This window comes from Meleagris gallopavo, chromosome 20 (genome assembly GCF_905368555.1).
Source record: "Meleagris gallopavo chromosome 20, MGAL_WU_HG_1.1, whole genome shotgun sequence".
Taxonomy (NCBI): domain Eukaryota; kingdom Metazoa; phylum Chordata; class Aves; order Galliformes; family Phasianidae; genus Meleagris; species Meleagris gallopavo.
The window spans coordinates 7766197-7782612 of NC_139423.1; the positions used below are offsets into that span (position 1 = coordinate 7766197).

At 45.2% G+C, this 16416-nt stretch overlaps 3 protein-coding genes and 1 long non-coding RNA gene across 9 annotated transcripts in view; 2 read left to right on the plus strand and 2 right to left on the minus strand.

Annotated features, from left to right (window-relative positions):
- Positions 1-737, minus strand: part of HELZ (helicase with zinc finger) — a 74726-nt gene extending 73989 nt beyond the window's left edge. For 2 of the 4 annotated variants that reach the window (XM_085239775.1, XM_085239773.1), the window contains exon 1: positions 606-731. Coding sequence is in view for 1 of the 4 variants with exons in the window: in XM_085239776.1 (XP_085095902.1) it covers positions 606-612 (7 nt within the window). In the remaining 3 variants the exon portion in view is untranslated. Of the gene's footprint in view, positions 1-605 lie in introns of all 4 variants that reach the window. The other 2 variants (XM_085239776.1, XM_085239777.1) reach the window with 2 other exon arrangements.
- A 145-nt stretch (positions 738-882) lies between these two features.
- On the plus strand, positions 883-10333 carry LOC109370571 (uncharacterized). The gene is made up of 3 exons (XR_002120821.2): positions 883-1639; positions 3072-3155; positions 10031-10333. It is a non-coding gene; the product is annotated as an uncharacterized LOC109370571 (long non-coding RNA).
- PSMD12 (proteasome 26S subunit, non-ATPase 12) lies at positions 4630-12728 on the minus strand. Of its 3 annotated transcripts, XM_085239781.1 has the most exons (12): positions 12512-12728; positions 11299-11358; positions 10948-11076; positions 9769-9876; positions 8777-8881; positions 8187-8336; positions 7908-8042; positions 7284-7396; positions 6736-6910; positions 6162-6239; positions 5930-6001; positions 4630-5073 (listed from the first exon to the last, which is right to left on the minus strand). In XM_085239781.1, exons 1-12 carry the CDS (start codon positions 12617-12619, stop codon positions 4864-4866), a joined length of 1443 nt encoding a protein of 480 aa, XP_085095907.1. In that variant the 5' UTR covers positions 12620-12728; the 3' UTR covers positions 4630-4863. The 3 variants fall into 3 exon arrangements, with proteins under 3 accessions (XP_085095907.1, XP_085095908.1, XP_085095909.1); XM_085239782.1 differs by lacking the exon at positions 5930-6001 and having other exon boundaries at positions 12512-12724; XM_085239783.1 differs by lacking the exons at positions 4630-5073; positions 5930-6001 and having other exon boundaries at positions 6168-6294; positions 12512-12727.
- Positions 12729-14768: 2040 nt separating this feature from the next.
- PITPNC1 (phosphatidylinositol transfer protein cytoplasmic 1) overlaps positions 14769-16416 on the plus strand; it is a 72794-nt gene continuing 71146 nt past the window's right edge. Inside the window, exon 1 of the mRNA XM_019621731.2 lies at positions 14769-15446. Within this exon, the coding sequence (XP_019477276.1) occupies positions 15399-15446 (48 nt within the window). The 5' untranslated portion in view covers positions 14769-15398. The remainder of the gene's footprint in view (positions 15447-16416) is intronic.

Here is a 16416-nt window from a genome sequence, read left to right on the forward strand (position 1 = left end):
CCCGTGCCAAGCCCGCCTCGCTCGGAGGGCTCGTTTTAAAGCGGCCTTTAAACCCTCACCGCTTCTTTTTCCACAGACCCCGCTACCTAAGCCCATTTTCCCCCACTTATTTATTTCGGCATTTCCTGACTGGCGCTGCCCGTCTCCTCCCACCCCGCCTGGCGCACGACCCGAAGCCGCCCCGCACCGCCCCCCGCACGGAGCACCCCCAGAGCCGGGGACGGCCGGCCTTATGCGAGCCCCCCCCTCCCCGCCCCGGCTCCCCGGGCTGCCCCCCACGCCGCCCCCGCCTCGTCGATCTCAGGGCCGCACCCGCCCGCCCGCCCCCGGCTCCGCGCCCTCGGGAGAGCCCTGCGGCCCCCGTGGCTCCGGCCGAGCCCGCCCGCACGCAGCCCCCGAGCGGCCGCCGCCGCAGGGCCCTCCGCAGACACTGGGCCCGCTCCAGCCGGCACCGCTCAGCCCCCGGCCCGCCCCGCACGCTCCTCCCGGCCCTTCGACCGCCCGAGGGGCGCCGGGAGCCCCCCGAGCTCCTCGTGCGGGTCCCCCCGGCCCGGCCCCGCCGCCCTCGGCCCTCGCGAGGGGCGAATGGGGAAGTCCTGACTTACCTGTCATTACTTTCTACGCCATCTTGGATCCACTTGTCAACGTCCCCACAAAGCATTGTGGGAAAGCCCTCCCCCGCCCTCCTCCCGGCCCGGCGGGCAGCGGGGGAAGGCGGAGGGCGGCCGGGCGGGATCGGCGGGGCCGGGGTGAGGCGGCTGTGGGAGCGAGGCCGTCAGCCGCACCTCGGGGACACGGGGCGGGGGAGCGATGGGAGCTGTGGCCGCGGCTCTGCTCTGACCGCCGTGTGAGAGGGCACGGCCGGCTGGCTGGAGACCGGCAGGCGCTTTTTTCTCTATTTTTTTTTTAAGGATTGTTTTGTTTTTTGGGTTTTTTTTGGCCGGGATTGGGGGCGTTGTTTTTGCCCCCCTCCCGTTTCCTCGGAATCCCGTCGCCGCCTGCACACGCTCGCAGCGGCTGCCAAGGCCGGCAGGTCCCGGCGGGGCGGCCTTCGGGTGCCCGCCTGAGCGGGGAGAGCTCGGAGCGCCCCGAGCCGAGCGGGTCGGGCCTTCCCTTCTCTGTCCTTTGTTTGTTTACAGCTACCGCTCCGAAACGTGTGAAAAACTGGATCCCTCGGAAGGGCTGCGGTTAGATGACGGAACAAACTCCATTTCGTTTTGCTGAAGGACCGCCGGTAACGCGTTGCTGGCTGGGCACGAATCCCAAAAAAAAAAAAAAAAAAAAAAAACAAAAAAAAAACTGCTTTGCAAAACACGTTTGGCCATCGCTGCTTGATGCCGAAGCTGTTTTACAACGTTTTTTTTTTCTGGTCCCTCACATCGCTGTGCTCCTCCTGAGCTGTGACGGGAGAGCGGCTGCTTCAGCACCTTCCTTGCGTTTATCAGCAAGATTGCAGTTGTTTAGTTGTGTGTTTTTTTTTTTTAACTTTTCTACTTTAATTAAAATAACTGTAAGATTTAGATCATGTCAGTATTGGATTTTCCTAAATACATTTATATTTAAATCTATGCTTAACATCTTCTAACTCTTTGAAGAGTAACCACCAGCCGAGCCTCTAATGCACTGCTGCTGCAAGAAGGTACTTGTGCCCAGGAATACTTTCAATATTCATCAGTAATATGTTTATAAGGAGAGCTCCTTGCAAAAATGAAAATACAAAAGGAAATACATTTTAAGAACAAGTCCTTTACAGTTGCGGCCCCAGACTTAGATCAATCCATTTTTAAGTTGACTTTACAGGTCTGGTGGGGTCTTTTCCAGCACCCCACAGAAGGCCGTGCCAGAGGGGAGCGCGGTTGCTGGGGCCGTCATTTCAGGAGGACAGAAGCAGTCCTGCAGAACCTGCCTTAGGCCATGCTGCTGCTGCTCTGGGGCTGCATGCCTCACACACCATCCCCAGCAAGCCTACTTGGCATGCTAGGAGGTAGGTTTTTTCCCATGGGTTCTGCAGAGGCCAGGCAGCGCCCTGCAGTGATGGAGACAGCAGTTACTGTCAAACAGATAAAGGTGAAAACACTTTTAGGACCTATATAACAGTGTATAGGCTGCTGCAGTGCAACTAGGCCTTTTATTTTGGAGAACAGTTGTGTCCAATTCCTACTGAGCTTATATATTATGGATGAATTTTTCTGTAGGGATATGCAAGGAATATTTCATTATTTTTTTAAATCAGAAACATATAGACTTAAGTCTATATGTAAAAAAAAGTATCCAGTGGGGTGAGGTAAACTATTGCTGGCTTTATTTTTCACATAAGTCGTCATTAACTTTTGAATCCCTTTCTTCTGAAAGGATTTCTTTATACTGCACTAGGAAAAATTTGTATAACTACTGAGATATAGGGGGAAGGATTTGTTCAGCAACTTATGCTCTTTTTACTGCTTTGACTTAAATTAAACTTCTTAGCCCCTAAATGAAGCAGGTTTTACTCAATTTTGTGAACTAGTTAATCGTATTGCAGAAGCTCTGAATGGACAGATGCTGAGCTGAGAAGCCAGGTCTTCACTGAGCGTGGGCTAGGCAGAAACAGATGTTATGTGCTGACTACTCACTCACATTTCCAGAACTACCCAGACTTCTCAAGCTCCTGGAATTCCCATGTGCTATGCTCACCAAGGGGATTCACAATAAGAGCATCACAGTACTAGACTTCTGTTGAGGAATGCGAGTTTTTTGTACTGGATGCATCATCTCTTCCTGCTGCCCGGGGAAATGAGGAACAGTGGGTTACATTGAGTCTGTGAGCAGAAGAAAAGCAACAGTAGCAGTTGGAAATGTCAGAAATGCCACAGTCACAACAGGGAGGCATGAGAGGGACTAAAACAATGAACCTCTGCTGAGCATCATGAGACTTGACAGGACTCAGATCCTCAGAAGTGCAACAAGTGATAGTTGTAGAGACTAATTATAATGCTGAGATTTATAATTAAAAAAAATCTCCAACAATATCATGTTCAGTTATATTTTTAATTATATTTTTTACACATTTTATGATTTCAAAATCTTTTCAGATCTGAAAACCGCAGCTTCTTGCTGGAAATTCAGATGGCTCAACCTCCTGGGGACTATAACTGGAAGGAAGCCCTGAACACAAGGTACTAACACATCCAGTCTCCCTACCTTTAAATCAAGATTCTGCAAATCACGACTATTCACAGGGCTTCTCATGATCCTGTGAAGCTAGGAGACGTGCCAAGGACCTTGGAGAATCTAGGCTCTATGCCAAAAAGCATGAGTTTGAAAACCTGAGGCCACTTAGGGCTACTAGGCGCCCTGCCACGAAGCAGATCTGAGCAGAGTTCTGAAAGGTGTGGCACAAATTCTGGAAGAGTTGGAACTCTCACTTCCTTCAGGGCTAATGGAAAGCTGGTAGCCAAAAAGCCCTGGAGCCCTGGCTCTCCCATGAGTTGCACACTCAGTTTAGTTTCTACATTTTCAAAACAAAACTAATTATTACAAACTTACAGTGCTGCTTTTTTTTTTTTCCCCTCTTTCTTCTCAGATTTTTGCTTTCACAAAACATTCAGAAAACAGATTTCCATTCTATGATAAAGTTCACTCTGTTTTCTTGAAAATGGCTTTTCTTAAATTCCAGTAGAGAAGACCTAATTTTCTGTCAGCTTCACTTGTGATGTATTCTGAAGGTAGTCAGGAAACCCCATTATAATTAACGTGAGCAATTAGTAAGCACAATTACATACAGCACTGAATTGCTTCATAGACCCTGCAGCCTAACATGCCAGTAGATCTTTCACCTCTGGAAAATGAAACAGATCTTTCTCAATAGAAGCTCCAGACTGATTGCAATAATAGAAGTAATGTTCCAAGGCTTAGCACACAAGATCTTTGTAATTTTTTTTGAACTCTCTCAGAAGCAGCAGTCATGAGAAATGAACAGGAGTTAAGTGGTTTACCCTCTGCCACAAACAAGTCAGTGGTAGACCTGAGGTTAGATAGTAACAGTAATTCTTCACCTTATTAAACAACAAAGCAAACTTTCTAGGCTGATCACTAGGACTGAGGAGTATCGAGATCTGATTTTGCAGCATGAAAATTCCCCTGGAATTCCTCCAGTGTCCTCCAACATACAAATGATCTCAGCTTTAATCTTACTACATAATTATCCAAGGGTAATGTTTCATCAACACACAGACTCCTTAAACACATGTAATTTCTAAAGTAAGGATATTCCAACTAATTCTTGCTCATTTTTAATTTGAACCACAAAAAGAGAGTGGTGAGCAGCAAACAGCACCAAGGGGATCTTGAAAGTACACAGCAGATAGACTACAAAGTTCAGATCAATGTAATTGTTTAATCCCATGCTGTCAAGATCAAACATCTCCAGTGCGTTTTTTAAGAAGCAGGCATGCCTTGCTGTTGACCTCTGACATAACTTCATACAATTAGCATATCACCTCAGTGTAAAAACACTAAAGTTTTTAACTTTATTTACAGTATGTCCTCTCAATCACAGCCTCGAAAATATTCCTGCAACAAAATAACCACAGAACCATGAATTATCCAGACAAAAGCATAAATAGAAGAGAATAAATCACAAGACTACAATTATACAGGCAATACAATTTTATTATGTTCTTTCACCAATTGTAGCAAAAATGTTTAACAACTGAATGAATAATCAAGGGAACTCAACTGTCAACAGGAATTTCAGAATTATGTCCTAAATTTTAGACCAGGAAGCCCTGATAGGGAGAAAAAAAACATATACACACTGTAATAATAGTCTCTATTATGAAGATTTAATGCCTTCTTTAAAAGCACTGAGATTATTGAGGCACCTTACTGTAGGTTATGTATCATCTCCTCTTTGGCAATGAGATGTGTGGTTTTGTTAACTAGGGCCATTAGTGAGTTCAGCTTGTGAGACCAGTCATTCAGTATATTGTTTGGATCCTTAGGCCTCTGGAAATTGATAATTCCTGCCAGCCTGTCTACTTTAGCAAAGATGGTCTTGTTAACTACTAGGTTAGACAGGAACTCCTCCGATTCCTGCAAAGACAAACAGTACTAAGTCAAGGAAACAGCATTTTGACCTTCAAAGCATCAGAAGTCCACCCAAACAGCATTAAAGCACAAGGAACCTAGCAGAAATCCAGCCTGAATAACACTATTTAAAAACAGCATAATACTTTAATATTACATGTTGGCATAGCTAGCTATTAGCACTATCTATTCAAAATTTTTTGCGGTTTTCTTCCTCATTTGACCTACATCTGATTATCTTTTTGTGACACTCAGTGTTTAACATACTACACCAACAGACTTCTACACTTCAGAGTACCTGGCTATACAGATATCAGACTGCAATTTCTGACAGTGATTTTTCCTATGTCTTGCTTGTATCTTCAAGTCAGATTTCCTCACTCATTGACAAGAGCTTTTTCACAGTGAAATACAGGATAAGCAGCTCCAGCATTGAAATATGACCTCGAGCACAAATTTTTAGTATCAGCTTTTGCCTTATGGACACGTGCATTGTGACAAGCAGTTCTGTCTGGATTTAAAAAAAAACAACAAAACTTTCCTGATTTCCATAATGGCATGAAATAAACACTCAGGTCCTGGCACTGAACAGTGGAAACAAAGTGGCAAACATATAGATTAACATACTGTTACTCCCATCAGGCTTTTCCACTGCTTCCCATCTAAAGAGCCCATTCAGCTAATGCTTCCTATCACTATAGCACACTTTGTTCTTCCTGGTAAAAGCTGAAAAGCACTGGTAGTACAGTGGAATGAGATGTGAAGAACACTACAGTGACATACAGTGTCTGTTGCTGCTTGTATACATACATCCATGAACACTAATAAACACATACACATAAATCCTGAGAATTTTTTTTACCAAGCAGTGCATTTCTACAATGCTGTGTCCTTCTGCACTGTCTGTAAAACAAAGCAGTGACGGTCTACAGCACTGTTTCCAGGTTAAAAAGGTTAAAAAAAAAAAAAAAAAAAAAAAAAAAAAAAACAAATTAAAAGAATGTTACTTATATTCTTGCCACAAGCAAATACACACATATACACAAACATTTCTATTCTCCTTTCATAAAGGGAATAAGCAAGGCAACACTTACATCAACGGACAGATCCAGGAGCTGTGCCATTCTCTTCATTGTAATTCTGGTATAATATTTAGCCATTATTCTAATATTCTGGAATAAAAGTGTTCAGAGTAGAGGGTTATGTGCAAAAAATAATTGAGGCAGGCTGCAAAAATATAAAAGTCAATGTTAAAAGCAGATTAGGACCTATAGTGCTCTAATGGCAGTCCAGCATAAATTATGTAAACGAGCTGTGGACAGTTATCATGCTTGTGAAACATATAATTAATAGTTCTGATGTGACAAATTATTAAGTAACAAAATCAACTCATTATTAATATAAGGCAAAGCAAGACAAGTTTTTACTCTACTGAAACGTAAATGCTAAATCTTAAAATATGCTTTTTTCTCTGGCCAAATGTGTATCTACACTATGCACATATGAACAAATAAACAATTGAAAAACAGAACATAATGGAAAATGCAACTTATCTGCTGTTTTCCTACATGAAAAAACACCTCTGTAACAAAAGTATGGCAAACAAAAAGCATTTTTAGTTCAGACCTAGCACACACAGCTGATATGTAAAGGATGAGCCATGCTTACATGTTCCACAACTCTGTTCTTTAAATCTTTCCATCTCTTTTCACCTTCCTCTGTACAGCCAAAAACATCTGTTGCAGGACTGTCAAGGGATCCTTCTCTCAATTCCTTCCCATATTCTTCAACTAGGGCAGTCCATCGCATCAACTCCATGGTGGTAAATAATTTTAGGAGGTCTCTGCAAACGATTTACTAAGGGTGATTAACAATCCTTTATCAATAAGGCATATTTCATACTTAAATACATCAGATAAATCATTTAAAATGTTTTCATTACCATTAATATTCACTGTTCTTCATAAGTATAAACTCTAATACTTTACACTACTGGGACAATTAAAGTCCAACTGTATCTAATGAAGAGTCTTCTCTTATAAACAGAGATATTTATGTTAACTTGTAACACACAGTCATGAAAGTTTTGCAGTATTTTTCATACAATAAATGCTGAAATGTTTGCAGCAGACTCAGCACAAACAGATTTCACCTACACAGCTACTGTAAGAGAAATGCCTTTGGCCTGAGAATTGTTTATTAGAAAGAACACTTACTTATACTTTGGGATTTCTTCTAGCTTTTTGTCACTACTAATTCTGTGCACCAAGTCAGATTGTTCATTGTCATAAGGTGAAAGAATAACATAAAGAACAACGCTCTTCAGTGCCTGGAATAAGAAAGAGTGATCATATTTTTTTCCATAATTAAACAGAAGCATTGAAAACTATTTTGCAGAGCTTAGAATTTAACACAAAAAATGATTATGCCAAACATATTAAGAAGTGAAATTGATGCTATCTTGCAGAAATGCACCTCCCTTCATATCATTACATTTAAATTGATACAGGTTAACTAAAATTCCAAATTTTCAAAGATTTTTTTTTCTTAATTAAATGTGAAACATTCCCATTTCAGATGCAACAGTATAAGAGTATAAATTGGGTAGAAAGGGTAGAAATAGGGTATAAATATTCTTTTGAAATCAACTTTATTACACCCATTCTCAACTAACCAATTTGTTAAGATGACTTGGTATTTAAAAATAACAAGAACAGACTTAAGAGCAACTTAATCTATTGTAAATTGGTCTGGTAATTACATGGGTGAACAGATATTTGCCACATGAAAATACAAACATTTTGTTTGCTGTGTCTGGTTCTTTTTGTTGTTGTTTTTACCTGCTGCCACTTTTCACTCTCAGCTTGAATACATGGAGTATCATAAATGGCTCTGTAGTGCTTACAAATGGAGAGGTAGGAGCCTTCGTGTTGATCCAGCTGGATCATTAGGTTGTAGTATTTCAATTTTAGTTTCTGAAACAGTGGAATTACAACAGTTCTATTAGCCGTGTAAATGAAATCCAAATCCATCCCAGAAAACAAGATTTAAATATACATGGACCTCAAGGAAAGCATGACGGATTAAAATAAGGAGGAAAAAATCCTCAAATGACTTACTTCTGTGTTTTCTTCTTGAAAAAATTTTGTATTAATTTTTTTGCTGATAATTTGAGTCCGAATGTAGTCTTTTACAGCTAGACAGAGCCTCATCTGCTCAAGGATAAATTCTACACGTTCTTTCTTTTCCATTGAACCATAAGTTTCCACCTAAAATGAAAATGCAACTTTTTAGCACTGTGTCAGAGTCAGATCATGTAAAACAGAGAAGCATGCTGTGATTCACAAAGAAAAACAAAAAACGACCCAGCTGTTCCAGAGCAAGTGAAAATGGTGAAAAGGTTACTTAATTTTGAATTACAGCCCTTACTTACACACACACTAAAAAAAAAACAACAATCACTAATGTGCAACTCACTGTACTACTGAGCAAAGCAAACTGAAATTTGTTTTCCAAAAGGGAAATATTCCTTGAAATTTAACAACAGACTTAACAAAAACACTTAAAACTGAATTACAGTCTCACTCATAACAGTTAGTCTCATTCCAGGCATTTTCTGCAGATGTACATGATTAAGTTTCAGAACAACCTACGAGCAGTCAGTGTTAATCTTTATCACTGATGTAAGCGTGATTACACAGCGTGTTACCTGCAATTCCTGCAGAATAGAGGCAGCCTCTTTCACTTCCCCATTCTGTTCTTTTATTGTTGCGAGTGTCTTTGTCAGGCGAGCGCGTTCGATTTCCACGTATATCTGAAATCAGAAGTAGCAATTTAAGTATTGAAATTTTCTAAAAAAAGACATAAAATATAAGACCACAGCCCTGTAAGACATCTCCTTCATGTTTTTATGCAACTAGTTAATTCCACATACATCCATATACTGTACTGATGCTATCTACAAAAATACACTGATAAAATATAATGGGTAGGTGGCAAAATTGAACTATTTGGACCAAATTAATCTAAAAAAAATGCCTTTACCATTCCCTACACAAACATAAAAGAATCTGCATAGCAGATGAAGTATTAGACAGTTTGCCTGCTAAAATATACTGAAATAGATATGAAGTTAACATGCACCGAGTACTACTTACTTGCATTACTGCACACACTCCTAACCAGCCATACTTGACTAACAGCTTAGACTAACTTTGACCAGGCAAAAGCCATAACATTAATACAAACCTGCTTTCATTCAGAATAGATCCTTTCTTTGGGGGGGTAAGCAAAAGGAATCGAATGTAAATAATGGACTCGTAATGTTTCTGATTACTACATCTGTAAATACCACCTTGCTAAATAGTTTAAACTGCCTATTTCTAACTAATTCAAATATGCAACACTTAAAATAGTCAAAAATGGCACTTTTAAATTCTTAAATGTACGACCTATTATACTAATAATACATCCAAATACATACATAATGGAATTATGATTGGTGTTTTGGCAAGTCATTTAATTTGAAATTTGGAAAATATTTGTAGTCTTTCTAGGAAAGAAATTCTCAAGTTAATTTAAAAATATACTTCTGCTCTCATTTGAACAAGATGAAAAATAACATTCAGAAGCTATGCTTTTAAAGAAGGTAAGCATTTTTATTCTACCTTTTATATATTCAGTCTTAAAACAAAATCTTACTTTTCCTTCTGTAACTGTACGCAACGTGTCAATTAAGCGCAGCTTCACTGGTAAGTCTGTGATGTCTTCAACGTAAGTGCAGCACTGCTGGACCATTTTAGCAACTGCCTGGTACAATAACAGAATGGAAAAATCACTGTAGGTTTCTCAAATGCATTCAGATACTAAACAATTTAATATTAAACTGAAGAGACTCAACATGCATGCAAGATGAATCTAATCACACATCTTCTCTTAAGCGTGTGCACTTTTTTCTCTTTAGGACACCAACAGATTTTTCAAGAAGGGAAGGAAGAGGAGGGACTAGGACTGATCCTTTCTATCTCTGCAGATTGGCAGATAAGCACTAACAAGCTGGCATCCTTCAGTGACAAGCACAGATTATTGGGATGGGTTCTAGTAACAATACTGATAAAGCTGCCACAATTACTACTGAAATGCCCACTTCCAGAAAACCTGAATTAAGCTTCTAGAAACAACTTAGAGAGAAAAATCAGCTGATTTCGTCTTCAGCCACAATTTGTGCAAGTTAGAGAAATAAACTGTACTCTACTTCCATACAAAATCATGTTTCTGCATGTTAGAAAGTAGGTAACATTTTCCTAAACAATGATGCCATTAAAATTACCTTTTGCTAACCTCTAATTAGGTAAAAAAAGAAAAAAAGAAACCATGCTGCACAACACACCTCGCACCTTCTTAAATACAAGCATTTTCAGCAATCTTGTTGGCTGATTTCTCTGACAGAACTGAATTCCAGATTATGACAGTTTCAAAAGCAAGCATGTAAAGTCTAGTCCTTATTTCATCACAGCAAATTCCAATAACTGTTTAACGTATACCTCATGAGAACATGAAAAATTAAAACTGTGTCTACAGCTTAGACTGCTGCTGACTGTAAAGATGAACAACCATGTAAAAGTACTGGCATGTACCAGAAGTACCAAAAGCAAAAAAGCCACAGGTGTGTTGCCAAGAACAGAGCTCAGTTACTAAGTAAAGAGATCAATTTTGGACATTGGTTCCATTATTGGCTTTTGTATGCCTACCAGAAAACATCAGCAGAAGCTAAACGCAGTGTATTCAGGCAAGCGCCAAAAAGTCTATGAAGTCTCTTCATAGAGAAGAATCAGATATAATAATACAATTTTATTTTTTGTTTCAAAGGATTAAACTCACCTGTTTTAACTGACTTCTTCTCTTTGACAGAAGAATAATATTTTCATTCAGAGCATCCCAGTCTTTAGCTTCATAACACATCTTCACTATAGCCACTAAGATACGCGATGTGGAAACCATGTCAGAAGCCTGTAACAGACAAGCAGTGTATTAGTGATGGAAAAAACAACCTGCAGATCTCTCACTTGCATTGCTATGATATAAAGAGGAAAAAATCCACTGTATCTAATCTCACTGATAAGAATGACAAAAGACTGATACCACAATTCCCTTTAACTTTAATACAATGGAACGGGGGGAGAGGGGGCAGTGTAGACCAACACAGCACTAAATGATGCACACCACACTTACCGTTCGCGTTTGTTTTTCCAAGGAGAGAAGGTTTTCAATTACTTCTTGCAATCTCCCCTCCTAGAGCGATAGAAAAAGAAATATCACAAGTAAAAAAAAATACCAATCAGTTTAAAAGCTTTTAAAAGACTTTCACTTTGACTTTCACCTACATTCATCATATCTTAGTAACAGTTTATTGTAGAAAACAAACCATATGCTTTAGTGCCTAGGGATAGAATTACAATAGTTCTGCTTTTTGGATTTTGCCAACTACATTTCTCTTTTTCTAAAGAGAGTAAGATGCCACAACGCACTTTTAGATGCAAATTGTAAATCCTAGCAAAACACTGGGGGAAAAATAGTTAGTACAGGGCAATTTGTAACAGCCAGTAGCAGCTTCGGGACTGCAAAATGTTTAGAAACAAGAAGATGAACAACAAAAGAGAGAAAAAGAAAACTGGTTCCAAAACATACCTATTGCATTGAAATTCTTCTAAAGTACATACAGTGGTCTGTGAAGGATGTGCTCTTATTGCCATTGAATTCACATATTATGTGGGAAAGAAACACAGCCACAATGCCCATACTTATACAGAGCTGCACCCATGGGATAAAACATCCGTGCTAGTAGCAGTCTGAAGGCAGCAGAGCACACAGCCTTCTTATCTGAAAGCTACTGCCTTCAAAATCCTACAATGCTCCGTACAGCCTGGCACATCTCTGACCCGACCTGCTGACCAAGCAAAGCATCGCTAGTGAGCAGGACCCAGATGCCATCCTGCTGGAACAGGACAGCAAACCCAGTCCCACTGCTGTGGGGTTTGAGAACCTCTACACTGCAAAACAAGGTGCACAAAGAAACCTCAAAGCAAGGCCCATAGATAACGCTCAGCTGCCCCACACCGGCACCGAGCGGCCGCGCACAGCCGTTACTCAGCACAGCCCCGCTCGCGGCCTCGGCCCTGTTGCTTTTCGGGTCACACACAGCTGAGCCACGCGGCTGCCGTGCGTCGCCCGCCATCCTGACGCGGGACAACAGCACGGAGGCGCCCGACGTGCAGCGCTCCTGTGAGGAGCGGCCACCTCCTCCCTGTCCGGCATCCCACAGCCGCCCGCTCGGCCCCCCCGGCCCGCAGCCCGGCCTCCGCTCTCGCCTCGCTCGGCCCGGGCCCAGCCCGCACGGTGCCATGACTCAGCCCATCCGCACCGCCCGCCTTTCCCCTCGCCGCACCTGCGCCAGCCTCTCGCACTCGGGCAGCCGCTGGTCCACCGTCGCGCTATAATCCACCTCCATTTTCACGATGCGGCCATCGGCCCGCTCCGCGCCGCCGTCCGCCATGGTCCCGGCTCCGCTCCGCGTCCCCCCGCGAACACACACACACCGGAAGCAGCGCGGCGCGCAGGCGCAAACGGGACAGCCCGGCGGAAGGGTCCGCACTGCACCAAGCAGGCGCTGCCGAGGGCACCTCTGAGCGGCGCGGGGCGGGACGTGGGGGGGGTGGTGCCTCTGTGAGGCAGTCTGTGCAGGGCGAGCAGGCGGTCAGCAGGGCGGGGTTTCCCGCCGTTCAGTGTGGCGGTTCGCTGCTTGCCAAGTACCTCAGCGCCCCGCGCGCCCCTCTGGCTGCTGGCTGAGATGTTCCCACGCCGTGGTGTTGCTCACATCTCACACGTCCGTAGTGTGAGGGATGTGTAGGGGTGAGGGGGGTTAAGTCGGTACCACCGCGGTTTTACGCCATTTCTCCACATTCTAAGGCAAACGCAGCGTGAACGTGGAGTAGCGCAGCCCCGGGCGCAGCACTGCTGTGTGGTGCGGATGAGGCTGCGGGCAGCCCTCACAGCACAGCTCCCACTGTAGCACCCACAGAGGATGTCCCCTAAAATGCATCTGATGAACGTCCTTCTGAGAAAAAGTCCCGAGTTCCAAAGGTTGTTGTCGGAGTCGCCGCTTCTTCCTCCACATGCGTGCAGACACACAGGGAGGAGCTGTGGCTGTGGCAGAACGTGTGGGGCAATGCAGCAGGCATGGGAAGTGCGTTTGGTTTCCATTTGACTTAGCGATGAAGTAGCTTCAAGGCCCCGTGCAAAGTTAAGTTTTTACAGCGTTTTTTTTTCAGCAGGAAACCAGATGATTCTTTTCCCCCGGTTCATCTAACTAATAAATCACTTAAAATTGCAGTAAGTGGATCTGAATTTGGATCTCTCTCCTCTATAAGTGATACTACAGGTACTGCCTCGTTTGGGCTATTTTGCATGACAGTTTCATTAGTATGTGCTACCAACATTATGGATCGTGACTACGAGCTGGATGTTTACAAATGGCTGTTGTCAAATTTGAAGCAGAAAACATAAACCACATTGTTCAAACCTCGTTTGAAAGCCCAGGCTGTTAGCAGAGCTCCTGGATATTCTATTTCTTTGTGTGGGCGTTTCTGTTCCACCGGGAAGTCAGGGTGTGTGAAATATGTGCCATTAATGGAACAGAGCAAAAAAATTACATCGTTAGCTCCAGGAGATGGCACTGTGTCCTGTCTGAGCTTCAAATGATGTGCATCGCCTTGAGATCTACATTCAGAGCCGATGAAAACCTGAGGGGTTCTGCTCTTTCTTGTTATGAAATGCATTTCATGGTAGACCTCAATTCGTGTCCAACTGCCCCAAATATGACATTTCATCACTCGTATCTTTGCAAATAAATTAGATGAAGGTGCAGGTGTGTCTTCTGCCATTGTGCAGTGCTTTGTATTTCATGCTGCAGTCACAGGGCTTCCCTGCAAGCTGTGTTTTATGGCCATTCACTTGACAGAAGCAGCAGTGTACACATGTCATGATTTATTCACAGTTATGTAAGCACTTGGCTTTCTTAGATGGCTTCAGAGTTAGCTGCTTGTGTAGAGAGAGGTGGAAATTAATAACAATTTATCTGAAACAACAACAAAAAAAAACCACTAGAAAAAAAGGTTTAGCTAACAGAAAGCAGAAAGAAAAGGCCTCCCCCAATGGTCCTGGCTTTGTTGTTCGATTGGGAAGGAGACACTTTGTCACTGAACTTTGCATGCAGCATTTGAAAGTAAATAATTGACACACCAAAAAAAAACAAAACAAAAAAAAAACCAAAAAAAAAAAACCCCACAGTTTTATTTGTGCAGGCAACTCGGCAGGCTGATAGCGACGGGCTGACCAGAAGGGAAATGGGTGAGGCCTTCACATCCTGTGCGGGTATCTCCCCTGCACACACTGCGCGCCGCTGCTGTTGTAACGGAGCCGTGCGGGCAGCCCCGGGCTGCGCCCTCGCAGAGCGCCGCGTCGCGTTGTCGTGCGGCCGGCAAAGCGCGTCCCAGCGGGGCGGGGGTGCGGCCGGCACAGCTCCTTCGGCCCGCGGTGCCCCTGTCCCGGAGCCCCCTCCCCCAACCCGCGGCTCCCCGTGCCGGGACGCTTAAATCCGCCCCATTGGCAGCGGCCACCGCCCGCCCTCCTTCCTGCCGCGCCGTGATGTCAGCCGCGCCCCCGCCGGGGCCGCCGCTCCGCGGCTCCATCCAGGCCGGCCGCAGCCCGCCCGCCCCCAGCCGCACCGCGGGGCCCCGCGGCCGCCGAGCGCTGCTCCGAGCCCAGCGGGAGCCGCGGCGGTCGGGGAGGAGGCGGGAGCCGCGCTCGGCAGCCGGGGGAGGAAGCGGCAGAAAAAGCCTTTGTCTCGGAAATCGGTGTCGCGGCTCTCCTGCTGGCGGGGCGACGGCCGCATTCTCGGCTCGTTCGGTCTTTTCGCCGCCCCGGGCATGTCTTGACACAGCAGCGAGAGGCCGCCGCTTTCGTGCACTTCCGACGGATGTCTTTGAGCGTGCGACGGCGCTTCGGCTTTGAGACTTCTTTGTAGAGGTCCGTGCGTGTGCGAAATTCACATGATCGCGGGCTGAAGGAGGAAGAACGGGAAGAAAGGAGCGGTTGTGCTGCCGTACTCCGCCCGCCCGGCCGCTCGCGGGGCTGCGCGGCGGACGCAGCGCCGAACGCGCACGGAGACACGAAGGCACGAAGGCGATCCGCTGCCCCGCGCGCGGCTGCGGGCGCGAGCACTGCGCGGCATCGAGCGCTTCTCGGCTGGCCGCTCCGCACCGACGCACGGGAATATGCTGATGAAGGAGTACCGGATCTGCATGCCGCTCACCGTGGAGGAGGTAAGCTGCGCTCGGCTGCTCCCGGGCTCTTTTCTGCCGGGGAAGTTGGGGTCGGCTTCGCTGCGGGCGTTTGTCCTTCGTGTAACAAACTTGGGCTCGTGGCTGCCCGGAGAGGCATGTCTGCCGTGCGGGATAGAGGGGTCCTGCGGGAGCGGAGGTGACCGGAGCGGGTGAGAAGGCCGACGATCAGTTCGGAGCTCCTGCAACCAGACGAGTGGGAGAGGAATCTGATGCGCTTCGAGGGCTGTGCGGTCAGATCCTGAACCTGGATCCGCGTTCTAAACATATCCTCACCTTTGCTTAAAATAACCTTGCAGATAGAACTAGCACAGGTGGGGTATGCAAGCGGTAATTTATTGGCAAAACTTTGTTGTTGTTTTCTGTGTGTTTTTTTTTTTGTCATGAAACGGTTGGAAGTCACAAACTGCTTTTTCTCCGTGTTCTGAATTCAGGTTCGGAACGTTACGTTTTATTTATCCGCTGACGCCCCGCAGTCTACCTGCTTACAGCCCTAGGTGTGATAGCGGTACTTACGTACAGCACGCGCACTGTATATTCTTGCGCACACGCGCAGCGCACGCCCGGAGGCGCAGCACTGCCGGTGCCCGCAGCCGAGCGCGGCGGGGCAGCGGCGGGGGCAACCGTCGGCGCGCCCGGATCCGTGTGGCCGCCAGGGGGCGCTCTGCCCGCAGGTGCCGGGGGCTGTGGCTTGCGCTGCGTGCGGTTCGTGTTGCGCCTTGAAGCCGCCGCGTGTTGCCTTCGGGCTGCTCGTGCCTTGTGCTGGGAGCGGGACCCCAAACCGCCGCGTGCCTGGGATACGTCCGTAGGCATCGGTTTTGTTTCTGCTGATTTTTCGAAGGAGTTATAAAACGTGTTGCGCTGTTGTGTGGCAGCTTTTCAATGCGCAACTTTATTTGGTTATTGTATTATCATAAAGTAGACCGCATTTTATCCGAGCCAATTCCTGATG